The 20,717-nt window shown below is 34.7% G+C and overlaps 1 protein-coding gene across 1 annotated transcript; it reads right to left on the minus strand.

Annotated features, from left to right (window-relative positions):
- Positions 1-2: 2 nt before the first annotated feature.
- LOC128163133 (uncharacterized) lies at positions 3-17,161 on the minus strand. The gene is made up of 3 exons (XM_052826643.1): positions 16,651-17,161; positions 2,015-2,266; positions 3-1,794 (listed from the first exon to the last, which is right to left on the minus strand). Exons 1-3 carry the CDS (start codon positions 16,715-16,717, stop codon positions 1,382-1,384), a joined length of 732 nt encoding a protein of 243 aa, XP_052682603.1. The 5' UTR covers positions 16,718-17,161; the 3' UTR covers positions 3-1,381.
- Between the last annotated feature and the right edge of the window lie 3,556 nt (positions 17,162-20,717).

Genomic DNA, 20,717 nt, shown 5'->3' on the forward strand with positions numbered 1-20,717 from the left:
AATCGTTATTTACATAGTTTTTATTTTCAAATAACATTTCTTTTGTGACCAACAAGGCTTTCCATAGATAAAAAATAACATTCATTCATTAACCAGGGCTGTTGCTGCAAAAGCTTCGAACACTCACAATGCTCTTACATTTCCCACCCTCATGATGATGATACATAATGCAGATTCATAGAATCAAAAGACAACACTAATTACATCAATATGAATGTTTTTGATGCATCCTTGACCTGAGTAGTTTAATGGGTATTTGGTAGTTAAACTTTTATTAATGAGCTCGGATCGGTTCAGTTTACACATACGGTATAATATTCAAAATGCTATGGCAACATTTAAAATTCAAATACAATCTATATAACATATTTTCGCCTATTTCATGAACATGTAGTGGGTATTTTGACATACCAAAGGCAAGACAGTTACGAAAGACACATAAAAAATGGTAATTATTAAATAATTTTAACTTCAAGTTAGGAGATTTATTCTGTCATGGATTTTGCTTTGTCTTTCCAACTTGACCTAAGGCATGAAAGTAAGACGAGCGCACTATAATTCTCAGCCGCGCACTTTTTTCTAATGCAAAACTGAGACAAAACGTGATTCTTCCTTCTTTTCAAGATCCCTAGGGCTTGAATTTTGTGATTCAATTATCATGTTACTTCAAGCACGCTAAAATCAATTGTTATTAAATATTTAGACTGAAGAGGATGCATTTGGCACTCAAGTAATGAATGAGATTCAAAGCGGGATGAAAACGAGGCAGTCTTTCATTCAGGTAACAATGCAGAGGATTGCGCCTCCTAATCTGATCACGCACAATCACGCTTCGCAAGGTTTCATACGACATTTACAGATTTATAATATAAAAAAAAAACATAGCACCAGCCGCATATCGCATCCATACCATGTAATAATGATATACAGAAAAAATCCCTTTTAGATTAGATTTGTACTCCAAACATTTCTCAATACATATACTCACAAACATAAATAGCACATATACACAGGACACAAGCTCCCACGTCATTTAACATAACATTTTGTACCAATGCGTAACGTGTTAATACAAAAACAAAATCGTTATAAGTCATATGATCATGTTTTTGACTGATTAGAAATGAAAATGACGTCACTTTCACATCGAGATCCTTAAATCATGAGAATTTCCTTTCCTGCCGAGCTAGAGACTCTTTATTTCCTTCCATAGGATGCTCCTCAGTCAAATACACATTAGCAAACGCATAATCTGAATATCCTCTGGGTTTTTGATAAGTCTTGTGAAGCCAACATGACGTCATATCCAACGTCATCCGAGTGTTTGCTGAATAGAACAACATGTTCCCACTAGGTGTTGCTTATTTGACCCGTTTTTTTTCTATAGGAACAGTCTTGTTTCACTGCTTGCAGACGACCTTTCACTGTCTGTGCATCTGTTTATCTTACATGGAGATGAATTTTGCTTGGCACCGCTGATCATGTGACATGGCGGAACTGTCACATTTCGAGGATAGTTATACCTCTCGTAATAATCAGTGCGCCTGCGCAGTAAGTACATGGCAAAAATGACTAAAGCCAAGAGTACGCAAACTCCTGCAACCGGAACCGCAATGTAGATCGGGTTCAACATTTTGGAATTGTCTTTACTTGGTCCATTTAATGCGCATGGGCAGTCCGTATGATCTGCATCATGCTTTAACAAGTTTACGTCATCATTTTTATTTGATAAGACGTCATTTAATATTGCGTTGTCATATTTTGGATCTTCTGGTTCGTCTACTTCAATTACCTCTGCAATACAAAAAGGACATACGTGTTGAATTATAGTCGTCACTAAGTTGAACGTAAAATAAATTAGGTTCGAAACTGGAAAAAGAATACAATTTTTCCGAAAGCATAATTATAGTATATAGAAAGGTGTATCCCCTTATTTATCATAAAAATATGAACAAAACGTGCTTAAGTTAAATAGAACCATACTGGGATACTAAAATACGTAAACAGCTTGTACCGTGAATGTTTCGTGGTGGAGCCGGAGTTGGCACTACATTTTTGTTACAGAAATCCCTGTCGTTACAACAGTGAGAGATTCGGTGTTGCGGAAGTTTGGAGGACAGTCTGTTCTCACACAATAATGGCTGCCGCTGATCCAAACATCCGGTCTCTACGTATCCATTATAAGTTTCGCTGTAGCACCACATGCCCGAGCATGTCCGGGTCTTTTGATCCATGCATTCTTGGGTCGTACAATCACAATTCAGCCCTATAACCGAAAAAAGAAGAGAAGACTTTTAAGCATATTTGCATTAAAGGTGAATGTATCTTTTCTTTGTCAAAATCTCTGGGGACATTAACATATTGTCATTTCCGAGGGACTTATCATAATAAATTATAAAACCTGACTTAATATAGATTCTGGGAAAGGGAGATCTAAATTACAGAACTTTCTGTGCATGCCCAATCCCAATTGTAAATTAGTGAAAAAAAATGTTAAAATCAATCAAATCAAATTAAGACCAAGACATATTGTATACACTAGACATAATGTTATCCCCATGTATACATGTATATGTACGTGTACAATTAATTTCTATACTCAGAAGAAGTTACATTTACTGGTCCATTATGAGAAAACGCACATCGATATTTTAAAAAAAAATAATTAAGTGTACAAAAATTTTTTTAAGAAATCACAATAAATTGGATAAGTTATATATAGTCTTTTTAAAACAAAAACTTGTTTTTGTAATCGATATGATGACGCAGCACCAACAATGTATTTGAAATAATCTATATATTCACTTGATTTCAGAGATTTAAGAATCCAACACAATGCGAATCCGACGAATTATTAAATGGACTTGTGACATGCTAATTCATAGCATTAAAAGTACTGAACTTTTGTATCTGTTTGCAATGTACTTTAAATTAAAATCCACTATGCACTATATATAAGTAACATTTGTTCACTGAATGCATTGTTTCAAATATTTGGTCACGCGAGAAACAGTACTTTATATAAGGAATCGTTCTTTTGTTTGTGTGTTTTATCATAAACGCTAAAACAATAAACGTCATGGAAACGTGCAGAAATCTATTCTTCTCTTCATCAAAATTAAATATGTGACCATCAACAATGCAACATGCATTTACATAGTAGTATTACATAGTTGACAGGACAAAAAGAAAGTAGAAACAAAAGGTGTGAAACGGCCCATTTTTGTGTCATACCCAAGAGGCATAGCTTCCCACAATTTTATTTATGTCAAAGATTTATTTAGGTACATAAAACAAAAACACGCACACACACAACAACAAAATCCAAACCCTCCCCCATCCCCCCCCCCCCCCCGAAATTTTACAACTAGAAGTACTTAAGGGGATGAATGTCAATTTGTTATTACTTAATTGTGTAAAAAATATTTTAAAATGGGAACATTTCTTGAGGTTTAATTATAAACCGTTTGCGTGGCTGTGTCCCAAACCATACCAAAGACAACACAACAGCATCGTCAACTGTTCACCTAGAGAGGTGTATATTTATTAAAATGAACATTTAAAATGCAAAACTGGAAAATATTATTTCTCTGCCAGACAACTCATTTTTAATCTGCTTGGCAGCTCATAAATACCTTCGCAGATGATGGATTTCCTTAATATTTTTGTATGAGATTTAGACGTACATCTCGACAAGAGATAAACGTATGTTTCCACAGCAGAACTAGGCAGGAAGCGATGTTTTGTAAAGACACTGACGGGGTTGTCATTGATAAATAAGCGTTATCTCTTTTTTGAACCCCATTCTCTCTCTCTCTCTCTCTCTCTCTCTCTCTCTCTCTCTCTCTCTCTCTCTCTCTCAACGAACAGTCGTATAAACTTTTGAGGTTATCTGACATAACAATGTGAGCACATTAAATTAAGGAGTTGTCATTGATTAATGAGCCTCATTTTTTAAAACCAAAACCACATAAAACTAAAACTCTCTCTCTCTCTCTCTCTCTCTCTCTCTCTCTCTCTCTCTCTCTCTCTCTGTACAAACAGTCGTAAATCTACATGTTTAATTGCATGTATGTCACTAACTTCATTTTGTGAATTCGTTTACATATTTGTTATTTGATTATATGCCTTGTATCAGTTTTGCACTCAATTTATTACGTATATCTTTATTCTTCCAAGGAAATATTTCCAAGGGGATATGTTTTCTGTTATAACAAATTGCAATAAAATGAAACTATGTTGTCCTTTTAAAACTTCTAATACGCGACAGTACCTCCAAAATGCAATTTACACGCCTTTTAAAGTCAATTTAAAGCCTTCTGCATATATTTATTCCGGGGTTTCTTTTAATAAAGATATCATACTTGGAGCTTGTCGAACCTTTTCATTACGGCATCAATTTCGTCACGCATGACGACACAGTACTTCATTTAAAAGCATCGGTGTTCGGAACCAGTCCTTCAAAACTCGCCTTGTATCTGATAATTTATTACATCGAAATGGATTTGTCAACAAGAAAAAATGGGAAAATAAGACCCAAGATGAAAAGATGGAACGAAAACTTTAGATTCTTGTTGATATCAATCATTACATAAAACATCTGTGCTATACTTTATAAAAAATGGAACATCTTTGTATCTCGGAGTATCAACAGGTGACAAGGCCGAGTGGGTGATTTATTTCGCGGAGTTATCTTGATTTACATCATCATTGAATACGGTACCATATTGCATTCGAGCCTCTTATTAGCTGTGCGGTTTGGGTTTGTTTTTAATCATATTTATAGTTGTTAATAACGTATTCCTTGTGAAACATAAATGTGGTCGACTAGCAATCGTATAAGCATTTGAAGAAGAACAAAAGCTCTTCCCTCAGCCTCTGTTTTATTTTTGAAGAATTTAAGGAAATGAAGCACACATTTGTATAGAATAAATTAATTTGACAGATGATTGCGTCAATGTTTCAAGTTTCCGAAAATCAAAAGAGGTCTTCATCCTTCCAAGTCAATACAACTTTGCAATGCAAGATTCCCAGACATTTCGCCACTCTTGAAGGAGACAGTCATATGTAACCAATTACAAGACAAAAAACAAAAACCATATTTGCGTTTCTTACAAATTCACAATTCGCAAAATTCGCCGGCAAATCATATTACGGTACAGACATGTAAAAACATTTCAAGATGGTTCGTAGTTTTGTTTGACAATGTACATCACAGGCGCACTTGAAAGGAATTGACGTCTTATTTTATTAGAAAACAGGGAGAAAGAAGCCGCTATGTCTACCATCAATGATTTTCAAAATGATTTCCTCGGGTTATCTCGGGATTTATCGGTAGACGCTTCTCTAATCTCGGGATTTATCATCAAGTCATTGAGTTGTTCCATGTTTAATCTTGTTTGAATGACAGAATATGAAAAGGGTTGGGGTTGGGTTTTTTATACGTGGCGTTAATTCTTCTGAGTTGATGAAAGGAATATTTCGTGTTTTGGAATAATGACGAATTGGAAATAGAACAATAGGCAATAAAACTTCGAAATGATCATCGTTTATTTCAAAGCTTAAATGCGACCAAAGTAGTATTATTCATAGGATTTTCGTCTAACAAATATAAACAATTTACTTTAAAAGCTCGGGTAAATTAGATTCCATGACCAAAGATAATAAATTCTACTCGTGTACACCTACTTGTTTCATCTCGGTATGGACTTATAACATTTCATATCAAAACAATTGACTTGGATTCAACATTATTCATAGATTAATCGGTCAATTTTTTGGAAACATTTACAAAGAATTTATGCATTTTTTCCTAGCACGTGCCCATACGAAAAGGAAGATTACAAAAAATTAACAACAGGGATCATGTCAAAATTTTAAATAAAACATAAACAGGTTTTTTATTTACCTCCACACAAAAAAAACCAGCACTTGAAGTTTGTAAAATTGATGGTAGCAGTTTACGATCACATTTAGCGTGTACCGAAGCGGACGAGATATATACAGAAACACGTTTTTTTTATGAGCCCAATGATACAGCGGTTAGAAATAGAAGACATGTTTTAGACCCATCCGAATAAACTCGATCTGATTGTTAATGGTGATAAGTTCATAAAAAAAACCTCTTTAAGATTGGCAATTCACAAGCGACTCAAACATTTCTCCATCGTGCATGCAAAAGATGCGATGTTCTGTTCCAAAAAGAGAAAACTAGATTGAAATACTGTTTTAAAGGGTTGTAGGGAAAAAAACTTAAATGACTGATTTAACACTACGTTGCGGAATGCTTTTGCATTGCATGCTATTCGTGCATGAACATTAAAAAAAAATATTCGCTGCAAAAAAGTTTTGAGAATGTGGAAGATACAAGATATGTCTTTTCTCAATCAATTAGCATGGCTTTTTCACTATTTTTTTTTTTTTATCACAAATATTTCATATGATCACGGACACTGGCTTTAACCAATATAAAAAGCATCTTCTGACCATGCAATGAAGTTTGTGTCTTTAATGAAAGTTTTGCTAGATTTCTACATAGCAGAACTTTGCAGAGTATAATAATTTAATCTCAACTCCAACTTACGTGCGAATGGTAATTTAAGAGTTCATTTTTTAATTTCAGATTCAAAGCTCCAAGTCAAAGACTTTTTAGCTTTCAGGCCTTCGGTTCTGAAGATAAGAGATATGAATCCACTTTCGAATGGATTATTTGAAGATTATGAAGAATGCAGAGGCTACAGATAAGTCCTTGTGAATTTTGCATGATTCAACAGCTAATTCCGGCTAGCGCTCCAAGTATTAAAGACTTGCCTTTGAAGGCGAACTAGCGAACAGGGGATTAAGAGAAAATTCCAAACGTTTAAATGAGAGCATTACGTAAAACCTTTTCGTTTCTGGAGTATAAATTAAGTCGTTATCTTTAAATTCTTTTCAACTTAATTAGACGTGTTAAGAAATACCCTAGTTCCTAGATCTCTTGATTGCCAATCAAGGGAGAGCCCGGAATTAAAAAAAGACGAACGGTACACGAGAAGTATTAAAAATTGGGAAGCAAAGAGCACGCGCGCTCTTGGAGCAGTTGCATGTTGTTAGGTAAACGGTATAAGGACTTAGATTTCTGAAAGTATGACTGGCTTAGCTCTCTCTATCTTCGCCAATCTTTTGCGTGTCTCCGTCGTCAAAGTGTTCGAATTCATGTACATGTCATCCCTATGTGAAATCGTGTTTGTCTTGTTTTGTCATTCCCCTTACGGGACCGAGTCCTGGGAGAGAGATTTCTAGAGGGTAAACAAGTCTCAATTTATATAAAGTGCAGTCAATTTAGATAACGAACCTACTTGAACGAAGTCTAAGTTAAGTTCTGTTTTTGATATCGTGTGTTGGGGTTTTCTCACCGATAACGTTCTCTATATGTTAAGATATGTTATATGTGTGTGTGTTGTTGTGGAGAGAGAGAGAGAGAGAGAGAGAGAGAGAGAGAGAGAGAGAGAGAGAGAGAGGTCTAAATTTCAAAGTCAACTAATATGTCAAATCAATTTATAATTTACACTGCAACGAATCTCGAATTTGCAGTTCATTTCTTGGTTGACTGTTGTTGAGTTCTTTGAAAAAATCTTGTAACCGTTTTCAAATGTCAAAGGGGAAATAATTTGTTTGCATATTATTACTAAATGGTATTTTAAGTAAGATTTTACGCTGTCTAAATTCGACCTATTGAAATTTATTCAGAAATCTTCACACTTTACAAGAGATATAAACAATTCTTAGAGATATAAAAGTTCGTTGTTTTCTGAAGTATCGACACTTTTATATAGATGTTACGACCGCCAGATGCATCTAATGTCTATAAAGCAACCCTACGTTTATAAACATAAGACTGTGAGGCACGTGTTAAAGTTCTAACCTCGGCATTAATCATCGCTTAATTACATCAAATAAAACTTATGCACATTAATATAGCAAGGAGACCGGCGTTGAGAGAAGCGGTGGCATAAAACAAGCCATTCCACAAGGCGCTCCGGTTTTTTTGTCCCTAAAAAATCTCTCAATAAAAACTTCAACATGGTTGCTTTACAAACGATAAAAAGAAACTTGATCTCCGTTTCATTACTGTTTGAAGAAGCATTTCAAGTTGCTCTTGCCAAGACATTTGCTCTCTAAAGGGTTCCTTTTTTTTATTGTGAGGAATAGTCTGCTAGTATTCAACAACACGTTGATTAGAGTAAATTGGTTGGAGGAAGGTTTTGCCACTTAGAGTAGAGAAGGATGTGTAGGTATGTTTTCGGAGCCCTCGAAAAATTTCTTGCAATTTATTTTAGACAGGGCCCCTTCTGTTTGCGTCGAATCATGTTTGTCACAATTCATCATTGTTTCAAAGCTAGAAAAATATAAGGAGGATTTATAAACAAGATAACTAGAAGCAGCAATGTGCATGCTCGTACGTCGTCATGTACAACTCTTCTGTATTTGAAGGGGGGAGAAAAGACAAGAAGGTATAAAAGAAGTTGGAATCCAAAAACATACATGTAGCGATCTTAATCTTTAAGTAAACAAAAGACCAAAGATGCGGCTCCGCCAAAACACAAAGAATACAGAATTTCGTCTCGTGTAACTGTACAAAAAATACAGGAGAAACATCCCATATTACGTCAGAGGGGATGAAAATTTCATCTTCGGAACAAATGAAATCGCGATAACTTCTGCATGCATGTCAAGACTGCCTTTAATACCGAGCACACCACTTGTCAAAATAATGAAGGTAATATCGGCTAATTTTTCAATTTTTCCTCGTCGAAGATTTCTTGTTTCGTGGCGTTTTTTTTTTTCTTAACGATGTAGGACCGGGTTCTTTAGGAATTCGATATTGCAATGTCTTTGTCTGCAAGCTTGGAGAGGCAAAAAGACGTCAGCGGCGTGTGTAGAACGAAAGACGTGATAAATGGTTCTTTAATGAAGAAATATTTGCCAAAAAACGCAATATTTTGAAGGCTGTTATTAAATTAGCTCCTTTTATATCTTTTTTGAAGTTGGGTAGTTTCTCTCTTTCTTTCTTTTTCCCCCCTTGCCATTGCGATCAATAAAGAAGAGTGATGAATCTATAGTTAATTTCTTGATTAATGACCAAATATTTTGCAGTGTAGCATTCAAAGACAACAATCTATTAGATATATTAATACCTTGTCAATTTTGTTTTAATCAATCATTCATATTTCTTATCCAACATTCTTTACGTGGAGTTAAACAGGCTGATTTAAGTAAAAGTGTAATCAACGCCTTCTCCTCTCTCTCTCTCTCTCTCTCTCTCTCTCTCTCTCTCTCTCTCTCTCTCTCTCTCTCTCTGAGAGATATAGCACTACATTACACACCGGGGTACATACACATCATGCATGTATATATATATTGTATATGTTCTTTAACTTCGAACTTTTTAAAATAATTGTCTAAGGGATTTGTGTGAACTTGAAAATAACCAGCTGTGTCAAGCCGACTCAAAGTGACAAGGAACAGTTAATGCTGTAGACCCGGAGTACCCTAACCAACCCGAAATCTGTATGAAACCGTGATTCCAAAACTCATTATACAACCCCCGTCGATAAAACGTTGTCCCGTCCCTAGCAACACGAAAGCGGGGAGATTTAGGGTTTTTTATCGTTAATCCAACCTAAAGTAAGAGCAAACATTTTATCTCCCAAATCGCGTGCTTAAATATGCGTTTGGAAAGCACTTTTTCACAATGCTATCGAACCAAACCCTAAAAATGTTCTGTTGTGCAAAAGTAGTTTTGTGTTCTTGGAACCCCCGAGACCTTTTTTTTTTTGTTTTGTTTTGTAATCTTGTCCGGAACGTGATTACGGCAGCTTCTGTTTCCGTTGACAACTAACAAAAGACCTGCTGATAGTTTTGTGTCTGCGCAGACAAGAATGCTAGCAACTTGATGTTGCAGCGACACTTGGCTAATGGCGGATATTAGTTATGTCACCTGGCACAAAATGAACACGAAGCTCCCCATTAATTCAAACTCCCGGCTTAACAATTTAATGATTTATCACTGCGCTAATGTAATATTGACAACAGGTGCGTGCGCGAAATGATGCACGGGTCAAGTAAGGAACAAAATCGGCCATTATCTTTAATTTTGTTGTGTATATATATATATACACATAAAACAAATGCGTTTGGTGGTTTACGGGAAAACGAAATTGTTCCCTGCTGATACCAAACAATATATACAAACACTCTTGGTTGGAAATATGCGTTCCATTGGGTTCATTATTCCACGTACTAGGTTTTATTGCGAACCAGATATCAATGTTATTTTTGAGTTTTGATGAGAGATGAAATTCAATTTCAAATAATGATGCCTGAGGCTTCCTCGCAGAGTCTAACTGTTGATACACCTGCGGGCGGAATCCAATGGTTTTTTTTATATATTATCTTTCAAAGAGGAAGCATTGTCTTTGAATCATCTAAACAGAGCAATTCGATTCATCGCGATTTCGTATGTACCACCCTAACGAAAATACCAATAAATCACATAATCTTAACACAGCTACAAGGCCGAACGTTTTATATGAATCATTTTTCTCCAACTGATTAAACCGTGTATATATATGTAGCTTTCCATAGAAATATCTATAGAACCTGATCGAGAATTCAACCTGGATCCGTTGCGAATCTTGTCAAGTGGATTTTTTTTTGCGAATCTTGTCAAGTGGGTTTTTTTTTTGTTGCCTTTAACACAGATATGTGTATTCTGTATATTACAGTATGAGCAACAAATTAAGACTGAGGGAGTGCTCCATCGAGCATATAATCATCTAAGAGAGATTAATGCCAATTCATTAAGCATTTTGCTTGTCAAAAAAGTCTCATACGTTTTATTGATGAAATAACATCGCCGAAATTCGGTATTTTGTCAAGAGAAATCGATCTTCATAGGTAGCTTTGACAAGATAAATGCTTTGTGGCAGTTGTATATACGACATGCACACCTAAAACAAATACAGACACAATGCTTCAGTAGCATTGACGGGATAGATATGTTTTGTGCGATAATTGATTTTATGACATAGAATTCCGACCATTTTACGACATGTAAAATGCGCGATAATTAATGATAAAACATCCGTAAAATCCAATATTATTTTCTATTAATTCTCGTGTTACATTTTTCATAGAATGAAGAAATCGAATATTTTTCTTCAGTATTGACACAATTTATTACCAGTATTTATGGCGCCTTTTTACAACGCATTTCTCCGCCGAGTTACATAAAGGACGAAGAGAAAAGCAATTTTGTTTTATTTATCAATTCTTGACGAGATAAGTATGTGTGTATTGGTGGTAATTGGTTTGACGACATGCTCCCGAATGCAAATTAACATAGGACATTTTCGAGAAATCCTCCAAAGCACGTGTCCATAAATCGCACCTGCACAAATTAAGGAAGCGGTATTCTGTCATGCGGTGGCATGTTATATTATGCATTGTAATGAGAGAGAAAGATGACATGCAAGGCCGCCGGGCATACATATGGATAAACTAAAAAAAATCTGGAATAAATTATCATTAAGAAAAAAAAAAGAGGGAGAGAGAGAGAAAGAATATTTCGTTATTAAACAACCAAATCCTACAATATAAAGTTTAAAAACCATTAAAAATTGTCACAACCACTTTCCAACATTGAGAGAGAGACAGAGAGACAGAGAGAGAGAGAGAGAGAGAGAGAGAGAGAGAGAGAGAGAGCCATTTCGTTATTAAACAACCAAATCCCACAATATAAAACTTGAAACCATTAAAACTGTCAAAACCGCTCTTTAAAATGCCCTTCAAAAACTTGTTGAGTTATGAATTTACTTTTAAAATATTTTATTCCCTTCGAAATTCCTCGATGGGTCAAAGATAAGCTTAACACTGGGAAATCCGAGACAAGTCTTTGTATTTCTCTGCGCCGTTTATCTTTCCGAAGGACCTAGGTGACCAGTTTGTAGATGTTTATCGCTTTTTAACATGTTGAACATATCAGGGTTCAGTCCCCAAGTTAATACAAATGGTTGCTTCGTTGTATTTAAAGAAAGGCCATTTAAATTTTAGACCCTCTCGGATCCATTGTTTAGACGGACAGATTATAGAAAAGCCTTCACAAATTTCCCCCCTCCAATTTGTTGGTTTATCTTAGCGTAGAAAATTCGGTCTGACACGAGACAAGCAGTGATTTCCGTCGGGTCCAGAATTCCGAATGGCGACATTCGGAAATGAACACAATAGATTTATCGGCGAATCGATCTAGATCCCCTGATTGAACGACAATTTTTCCTCGTATGGGAGCCTTTTAAAGTACATGAAAACAAAGGGCATGTATAGACGAATTAAATGTTTATCTACGAGCTTATGAAGTTTTATAATGTCTTATACAGCCATGTACATGATCACCCCCTCTCTCTCTCTCTCTCTCTCTCTCTCTCTCTCTCTCTCTCTCTCTCTCTCTCTCTCTCTCTAAGATTTGAAAGGGGGAAAAACTTATCAGTTTGATATCTTTGATGAATAGATGGATATAGAAGCAAGAGTTTATATTTAAATTGAGCCATCATATCTCCCATCATTTAAAAGCATCAACGGAATTATATAAAATCTACGACATCTTAATCGAAGCGTGTGCAACTAAGAATTATGAGGCTTACATAAAATCACGTCACGCTCTGTTTACTTTATAATATATCATTTATGGATTCATTTAATATTCCAGTGGTCTGCGCGCTAGTTCTATCTTCTCATTACAAGGACATGCCCTCTCTCTGTGTCATTTTTCTAAATATGATATTTGGGATCCGTAATATCATCTCTGCTTGTCCTAGTGTTTTCATGATTCACGCGAAAACTATTTCAGACTAGTTCTACTGACTTTAAAATGAAAAATATTTTCCAATTTATGTTTTTGTGTGTGTGTGTGTGTGTGTTGCTCTGACTTGACGGTTCATTTCTTGCTACGCGCACATATGTAATTATCATAAATTAATAATTCTTGTGCAATTATTTATATTTATTTCCATGTATTTCTACGTATACGCAGCAGATGTTCTTTCTATTTCATCACAGAAGCTATCAATCTCTTACAATACGTGGTCTGAATGCACATCTAATAACAATTTATTTCCGCTTCTAAATTCAAAAGAATACTGTCGCAGATGTTTACAAGTAAATTCATGAAGATATTCAACATTGAATTTTTTAATTTTGGGTCAGCATATACCTATGTGTTGTACTTTTCCTTTCAGCTTATTAGCCCTGTACTTTTCAATAAGCGCCCGTTGCATTGTTTTAATTCTCGCTTAGTTTAACGCATAATCATCAGTTTGGCAACATTGCTAGGAAATCCTTAAAGTTCAGTGAACTAAGTTTTCTTTTCTTTTCTCTGTTTTATTTTTTGGCTTGTTATATCCTGAACAACCTTTCAATATAATTTCCTTTTCCACAAGAAACAAATGCACACAGTAGCGGTACGAAGCAATGTTTCATAAACAATTTAAAGCGAACATCAGTTTTTTGTGTAAATTTGTATAATTTACAGCGAGATCTAGTAAACCGAACGCACGCTTGAGTCTTCTCATTTCCTCTTGAAGATGAAAGATCTCGTCCTCGCGCGCGAGACGAGAGCTTGCGTGAATTTGTTCCGTATTCACTCAGGAAATTATCACATAATCATTTTTATCTGTCGTCTGTTTAATGAGTTACAAAACATTGAATGGAAAATTCTTTTTCTGTGAATGTTTGTATTTTTGCTTCACATGCTTTGCAAGAGTTAAAAACATTAAAGGCATGGTGTTTTGTTCGTTTTTACATCTTTTTCCTTTTCGATTTTTTCCCTTTCTTATTATTTTCAAAACTGGATTTTCAGGATATTGAAATTCAATTGCAAGATTTAACATCTTTCAAAACTGGATCCTCAAGCCAAATATATCAGGACCGCAAGATCCATCTCCCCACTCCCTAACCCCCAACCCCAAATCAAATCGAACAAGACACTGGAGACGAGGAAATCCAACTTGCAGTAACTGCCAAATTCTATATTGATTCCGATCCCACTTCGATGAGGTTTATTATGTGAAGAGCGCGCTATGGCCTTGATTATGCGCGATTTATTATCAGTAATCTACTAATTAACTAAAGACTTTGGCGTCGAGATGGCGGTTATAGAAGCTTGTCCTTCAGAGGTTGGCAACCCCCCTCCCCTTTTCCAATCACCGTCTTCGCTATGATAACTGCGTCGATCCCCCTCTTGACAGCAGAACATCTTATTCAGAAGCTTATTAGAGTTTTTATACATGCATTTTCTAATCTGTGCCTAGTTTGTATATAGCTTTTCATGAATAAGTGTACAACATCGCGCTGCGATGGGAACTTGTATTAATGTACACGTTTTTTCGTGTTTCCGGCTTTTTAAAAAATAATCGGTTGCAGAATTTTCTTTCATCTTGTTCTTCTGCATTTTTCTTCATATTACTTTTTTGTTAACTTTATTTAGATACTTTTTAAACTAAGTGGAGTGTATTTTTATTCAGCGACAATTTTGATAACAAATAAAAAAAAAAAAAAGAATTTCCGTCACATCAAACAAAATCATGCATGCACTTGTCAATAACTACAGAATCAATGATATTGGAGTCCTCGCTATTTTGATTTCGGGCCCACGAAGCGAGGAGCGCGTATATATATATATATATATATATATATATATATATATATATATATATATATATATATATATATATATATATATATATATATATATATATATATATATATCTGTTGGCTTCCATGCTAGTATCCTCAAAGAGAATATTTTCTGCTGAAGTTGAGCTATGATGGAGACCCAAAGCTGTCTGGGCCTAGGATCAAATACTTGCTACATGCGTCTTGCATTAGAGCCCGGCCACATTTGATACTGAGGCATGCAAATTTCATAACAAACAAAACCAGGGGGAAAATTCCGTGTGTATACACATCGACGACTATATCGGAATAAAATTGGTTCCTGTATGTATTTTTTCTTTTCCTACTTTGTTTTCTTTTCCTTTTTTTCTAAAACGAAGTTAGTGGGGATACGAGGCTAGGAATGTATTGGGAATTTGTCTTAAAACAAACCTCCACAAAAAATGTTGTTGCATTTTTGTTTGTGAAAATAGAAAGAGCTTATGAACTGGCGACGGGTTGAAATTATAACCGTTCTGATTCCGAAGGGCAAAAAAAGTCGAGAAACCTAAATTATACATAAAACACAAAACACTCCATGTCTCTCAATATATATTTTTTTTAATAAAGTTGTTTTGGGGAATTGATTTGTGGGTTTGACTTTTGACTTTGATATATCAATTTGTCACGAAATACAGCACTGATGCATTAAAATCTTTGCATCTTTAGAGAAAATGTACAAATCTTAATAATGTCGCGACCTCATGAGTTATATTATTTGCGATTCAAAATTTGCTTTCATTTTTATTTTTTTTATATGTATTTATATTTTTTCGTATTCTAGTAAAATTACATATGTAGTACTCGTAAATGCATGCAGTTAAGTCTTAGTAATGGGTGCCATAGTTTATCATCGTGTCTGACTTGCTTTTGTCTTTTCTTCAATATTCTAATAATCTTTTATTTACCAGTGAGATCAAAAGTTCGTTTGGGTTCGTTCTATATCACGAGCAAGGGGGCTGTCCTCATTGTTTTGTGTTTTGTTTTTTTCTCTTACATTCCGTAAAGATCAGATATATATGTGTGTAAATACCACACAAGGCGTTTGTGTTCAATCGGCAGTTCAGTGAAACAGATATATTTGCTCTAGGAAAAATCGCTTTCACTTAACTCTCTTAATCCAATCAACGTACCCCGAAGAGGGCCATCTAACCCACTAAACGACCTACAATGGAGTGGGGGGTGGGAGAGAAAAGACTCTTTATAGCCCCCCATAAAACAGCCCAGTGGGAAATCACAACGCGCCACTAAGTAAATAAACAATATTTACCGATTCCATTGATGAAAAAATCACTACGAGAGCGAAAGGCCCGCCCATTGCATTTCAACGTAATAAATTCCCATTGTGCTATGAGACTGAGCCAAAAACTTTCATTTTTTGCTCATTATAATCTTTCTGTGATTACTTCATCGGATTTTTGTGTCAAAGAATTTTTTTTTTCATTTGTGTGTTGATTATTGAATTTTCTACGGTTCATTAAAGGTACGAACAAAACAGACTCCAGTCTCCACAGTATGAAATCTGTCTCTTTAATCTTATTGTTTTATTTTTTTTTTCGATCGTTAGTTGTACAAAACAACAATGGGCGCTCTTTAAACAATGCGTGGCGAATGATGAATTATGGACAAGAATGACACATCAAGAAAAACGGTCTCTTTGCCTGTCTTTATACCTTTATTGTGGACAGGTATCTCTCACGAAATACCATCTACATGACCCAAGCCAGCATGGTCGTTTATTACAAGGTTAAATTAGGGGAACCCAGATCTCGAGAAAACGTTTGACATTTTCTCTCATTTGACACAATGTGATACTGACAGAAGAACACATAATGGCGGAAAGTCGATGGTATTCGATACACATAAAATAAAAATGAAAATTTATATATATTTCTCTCTTACCTGTTGTGTGTTTTAGTAAAATCCCAAGGAAGTAGAGACAGAGGGTATATACTGTCGAAAGGTTCATCGCTGATGATATACTATGGGTGTCCTATAGGAAGGTTATGAAGCGATTGGAATGGTCAGTAGCAGACTGTAATATACACCAGCACGTGCTTTCTATATAATAGGTTGTCTAGTAAGTAGTATATATATCGTTATGATATGTGCATCAGCCACGGCGAACACACGCACACTGAATATTCCGAGATTAGCATTTCGTATTGTCTTCTCGAAACAATAACATGTCGATCTGTTTTATCCCGTTCTTCTCTCTTTCTCTCTCTCAAGGCAGGTCCCCACGAATTATGCAAATGTTGAGCCACTATTAATTGCCAGTCATTAGCATTCTGCGGTCGGAATTAACGAGTCCTCCGACATTCTACGATTTGAGTGCCCGAGTGAAAAAATTCCTCTCCTATTCACTCTGTCTCTCTCTCTTTCTCGTTGGCTTATACATACATACAGTCATACGCCGATTTTTGATAGAGACTCGAGATAAGGGATCTGGGCGCCCGATGATTGGTTAAATCTTTCCTTCTCTTCATTACCTCATAAAATAAGAACATGCCCCCGTGTTTACAATTAGTTACGGCAAGGCAGAAGTAGTTTTGGGTTCTTTTTTTTTATTTTGTCGAGCACTCCATCACTTTTAAATCGACAAAATTTCTCCATTTCTAAACCATTTCCCTGTTCATTGGTGCAACGCACGATATATTTAAAAAAAAAAAAGAAGAAATTTCAAGGATATAGAGTATATCATTGCGTGTATTACACAACCTCCGTTGTTAACGAAAAAAAAAACTTTTATTGTAAGAAAATATGTTACATTTTTAACATTATAATGTAAAAATGATAGGCAAAATATGTAAACCCTAGTCGAAAAACTTGTGATGTTATTTTTTTTTATGATGAAAAATGTAACTCTGGGCGTTAAAACCTTTTTTCGTCCCCTGATAAAAGCTTGAAAGATAAGAAAAAAATTCATATAGAGCTCGATCGAGCGCTCCCGTGCACAAAGCTTTATCAAAGAAATTATGACATTGAAAAGCTATGGTATGCTTTGCCAAGGTTTGTGTTAGCGAGAGAAACGCACTGTATTGCGTCGCATGAAATATTCATCATAATACTAAAACGTGTAATGTGTTCGGATTCATAATTGCTATCCCCCCAAAAAAAAACACTCCTTTTTTTATTACAGTAAAATATAGTAATCTTTTATTAATGGAGATGATAACAACGTGATGAGACTTATGATGATGAATTAATGATGATAATAGATAAATGTTGATGATTAATTAGAATGATCAATATTTTTTTTATTTTATAATCTGCCTAAACAAATTGTTAATATATTTCGTGGATTTTGCAAAGCTATAAGATGATGATGACGATGATGACGATGACAATGATGATGACGACGACGACGACGATGATGATGATGATGATGATGATGATGAAATTTGACAAAAATACGAATGTTCTTTGTAATTTTCGGGGAAAAGAACAGCATTAAAAAGACGTTAAAAAAAACAGATTAATTAAAAAGTAGATTAGTCGAGGCTACAGAAGCCTTAATCTAATTACTCTTTCCATCCTTATCGCATTTTCAATCAAATCAACACAGCGCTTCCAATTTCCCCCTGATTAAATTATAATACTCTGAGCGCACAATGATCCCCGAACCCTGCAGGCGAAGAAAAAAAAAACGAAAAAAAAATTAAACAAATAAAAAATCTAACTTGCAGCGCGCAAGGCCGTAAGAAGTTTCTATACGGGCTACGCTTGAGGGGGGGGGGGGGTGCATGGCCTTGCGTTCTATTAGAAAACTCCTATTAACTAAATGTATAGCTAGGAAGAACCACTTCTAGTTATAGCTTGTTCTTGTTGAGTGGAGATTTATCAGAATATCCTATAGAGTTAACCGAGAAGGGCTGATGCCAACAGGCAAAAAAAAAATTCCTTTTGGTCTGTCCAATTATCCAGTGGCGCTAGGAATCAGCTATTGCTAATAAAAAATAAGATTGAGCACAAGCAAGATGCTTGTCGTATTTTTTTTTGTCCGGACATGTTTTCGTAGATTCAAAAACAAGAAAAAATGGATGTACAGCGAGGGTTGCTTTTAGATAATTACAATATGAAGTCTTGTTTCTCAAAAACTTTGACGACAGTTTTCTGACGAGAATAGCTAAAATTCTGATTTGTATGAAATATCTTTACAATCTGAAATGTGTTCCATCAATAAATGATGTTTGTAAAGTAAACAATGAATATTTGTCAACAAAAAGGAATTTGTTTTTAAAGTACATCGTTCGTTGCTTATTCAAAATAAACCTTTCAACCATAATTAGCATATGATCATTCGAAATATATTTATCTTAATTATAAAACACGTATTTTGAAACCAATTATCAATGTTAGCTTCAGCTTCTTTCGTATCAAACTACTTATAATTTTCTCCCCAAAAAAGTTAATAAAATTAATAAATTAATTACTAAAAAAAATAAAAAGAATCTCAGGAGAGAGAGAGAGAGAGAGAGAGAGAGAGAGAGAGAGAATGTAAAGTTGTAATTTAATTAAGTAATCTCCAAAAAAAAAAAATTAAAATTTTGGGAATTTGAAATTTAATCAAATTAAGGAAATTAAAGGCTTTATATAGTTAGAATGTAATAGTTAAAGAATTGAAATTTATATTTCATTTTATTGAAGAAAAAATATCACCAAAGAGCCTTTGTGAACGTCAGCTTCTGAGAAATTATTGATGTGGTCATTTCCCGAAATTTCAATGTCCTTGTATATATTTTTAAACTGCATGATCGTTGGTTTTCAAAAATGCTAAAACAATTAGGCGTTGTCCTTGACAATAGGTGCACTTTAATTATTGATTTAAATATGTCTTTGATATCATCATTGCCTTGAACTGCATGTTCATATTTCAAAAACAGCGTGGTAAAATCTCGTGTATATCTGTCACTAATCAATGTCATTATCAATAAATTTTGCTAATTTGGGGATGTCAGATTTTGAACATTTTTTGAAAAACCGAACATACTTCAACATAAAAATGAAGGTTTAATAATTTAAATGCAAATTACGATCAGCCATTGTAATTAAAACAATCAGGTTCAGTCCTTTTCCTTACTTCGCCTAACAGATTTCGGGAAACTACAATATTTTTTATTTCATTAAAATTCCATGAACTGATTCTATTTGACAATCTTAGATTAAGGAAAACGATCGTTTTCCGTTATCTATACTACCTACTTAATTTGATAGTTAAACTAAATATACTTAATCATATTCAAACACCGTGAACATGAATCGCAGATACAATCACGTGACATGGATAGTTAAAATACAAGTCGGAACCGTTTGAGCCTGAATACTTCGATTACGAGGCTCTAATTCTGACGTCAGAGACTAATAATATTCTCCTTTACAAAGAGATAAAGATCTATGTACATAGTACATGTATATATCCTTATATAGCCACGCTGTACATGCATCTATGACGCAAACTTGAATGGGAGTTTAGTATAATTACATAATGTAGAAATACGGGGACTTTCGTGCTTGTAGTCAAATTCTTGAAAAGCCATTGGCAAAATATTCTCGAAAAGGATTGCAACAACAACAACAACGAAATCAACCGTAAAATAAAACTACACTCTTGAACAATATGGTGACTGCAAAAATATAACACTACTTTATTGATTTCAAGCCCTGCATATCCGATAAACGATCGTATAGATTAATCAAAGGATTGCTACAAATGTCTTACAGATATACAAATTTAAAAGCATCGTATCCCATCTAGTTTTAAGATGCGATAATCTTTGATCAAAAATTGAGCAGTGTTAAGTGTTACGGAGGTTTAACATTGCACATTATCCATCAGATCTACCTTAAATTCCCAGATGAAGTTTTCTTAGCTATAAACTACTATTTAGTATAGAAAATATTGAAATATAATAACTTTGAATTTAATATACGATGTGCGGATCCAGAAAAATCTTCGAGGAGGGGAG

This window comes from Crassostrea angulata, chromosome 9, assembly GCF_025612915.1.
Source record: "Crassostrea angulata isolate pt1a10 chromosome 9, ASM2561291v2, whole genome shotgun sequence".
NCBI classification, from domain to species: Eukaryota; Metazoa; Mollusca; class Bivalvia; order Ostreida; family Ostreidae; genus Magallana; species Magallana angulata.

Bases quoted from the DNA above. Each gene is read 5' to 3' on its own strand.
- LOC128163133 (XM_052826643.1), bottom strand. From the start codon at position 16,717: ATGAACCTTTCGACAGTATATACCCTCTGTCTCTACTTCCTTGGGATT. The intron at 2,267-16,650 runs GTAAGAGAGAAA...TTTCGGTTATAG, and splicing joins TTTACTAAAACACACAACAG to GGCTGAATTGTGATTGTACG. The intron at 1,795-2,014 runs GTACAAGCTGTT...TTTGTATTGCAG, and splicing joins TCCACCACGAAACATTCACG to AGGTAATTGAAGTAGACGAA.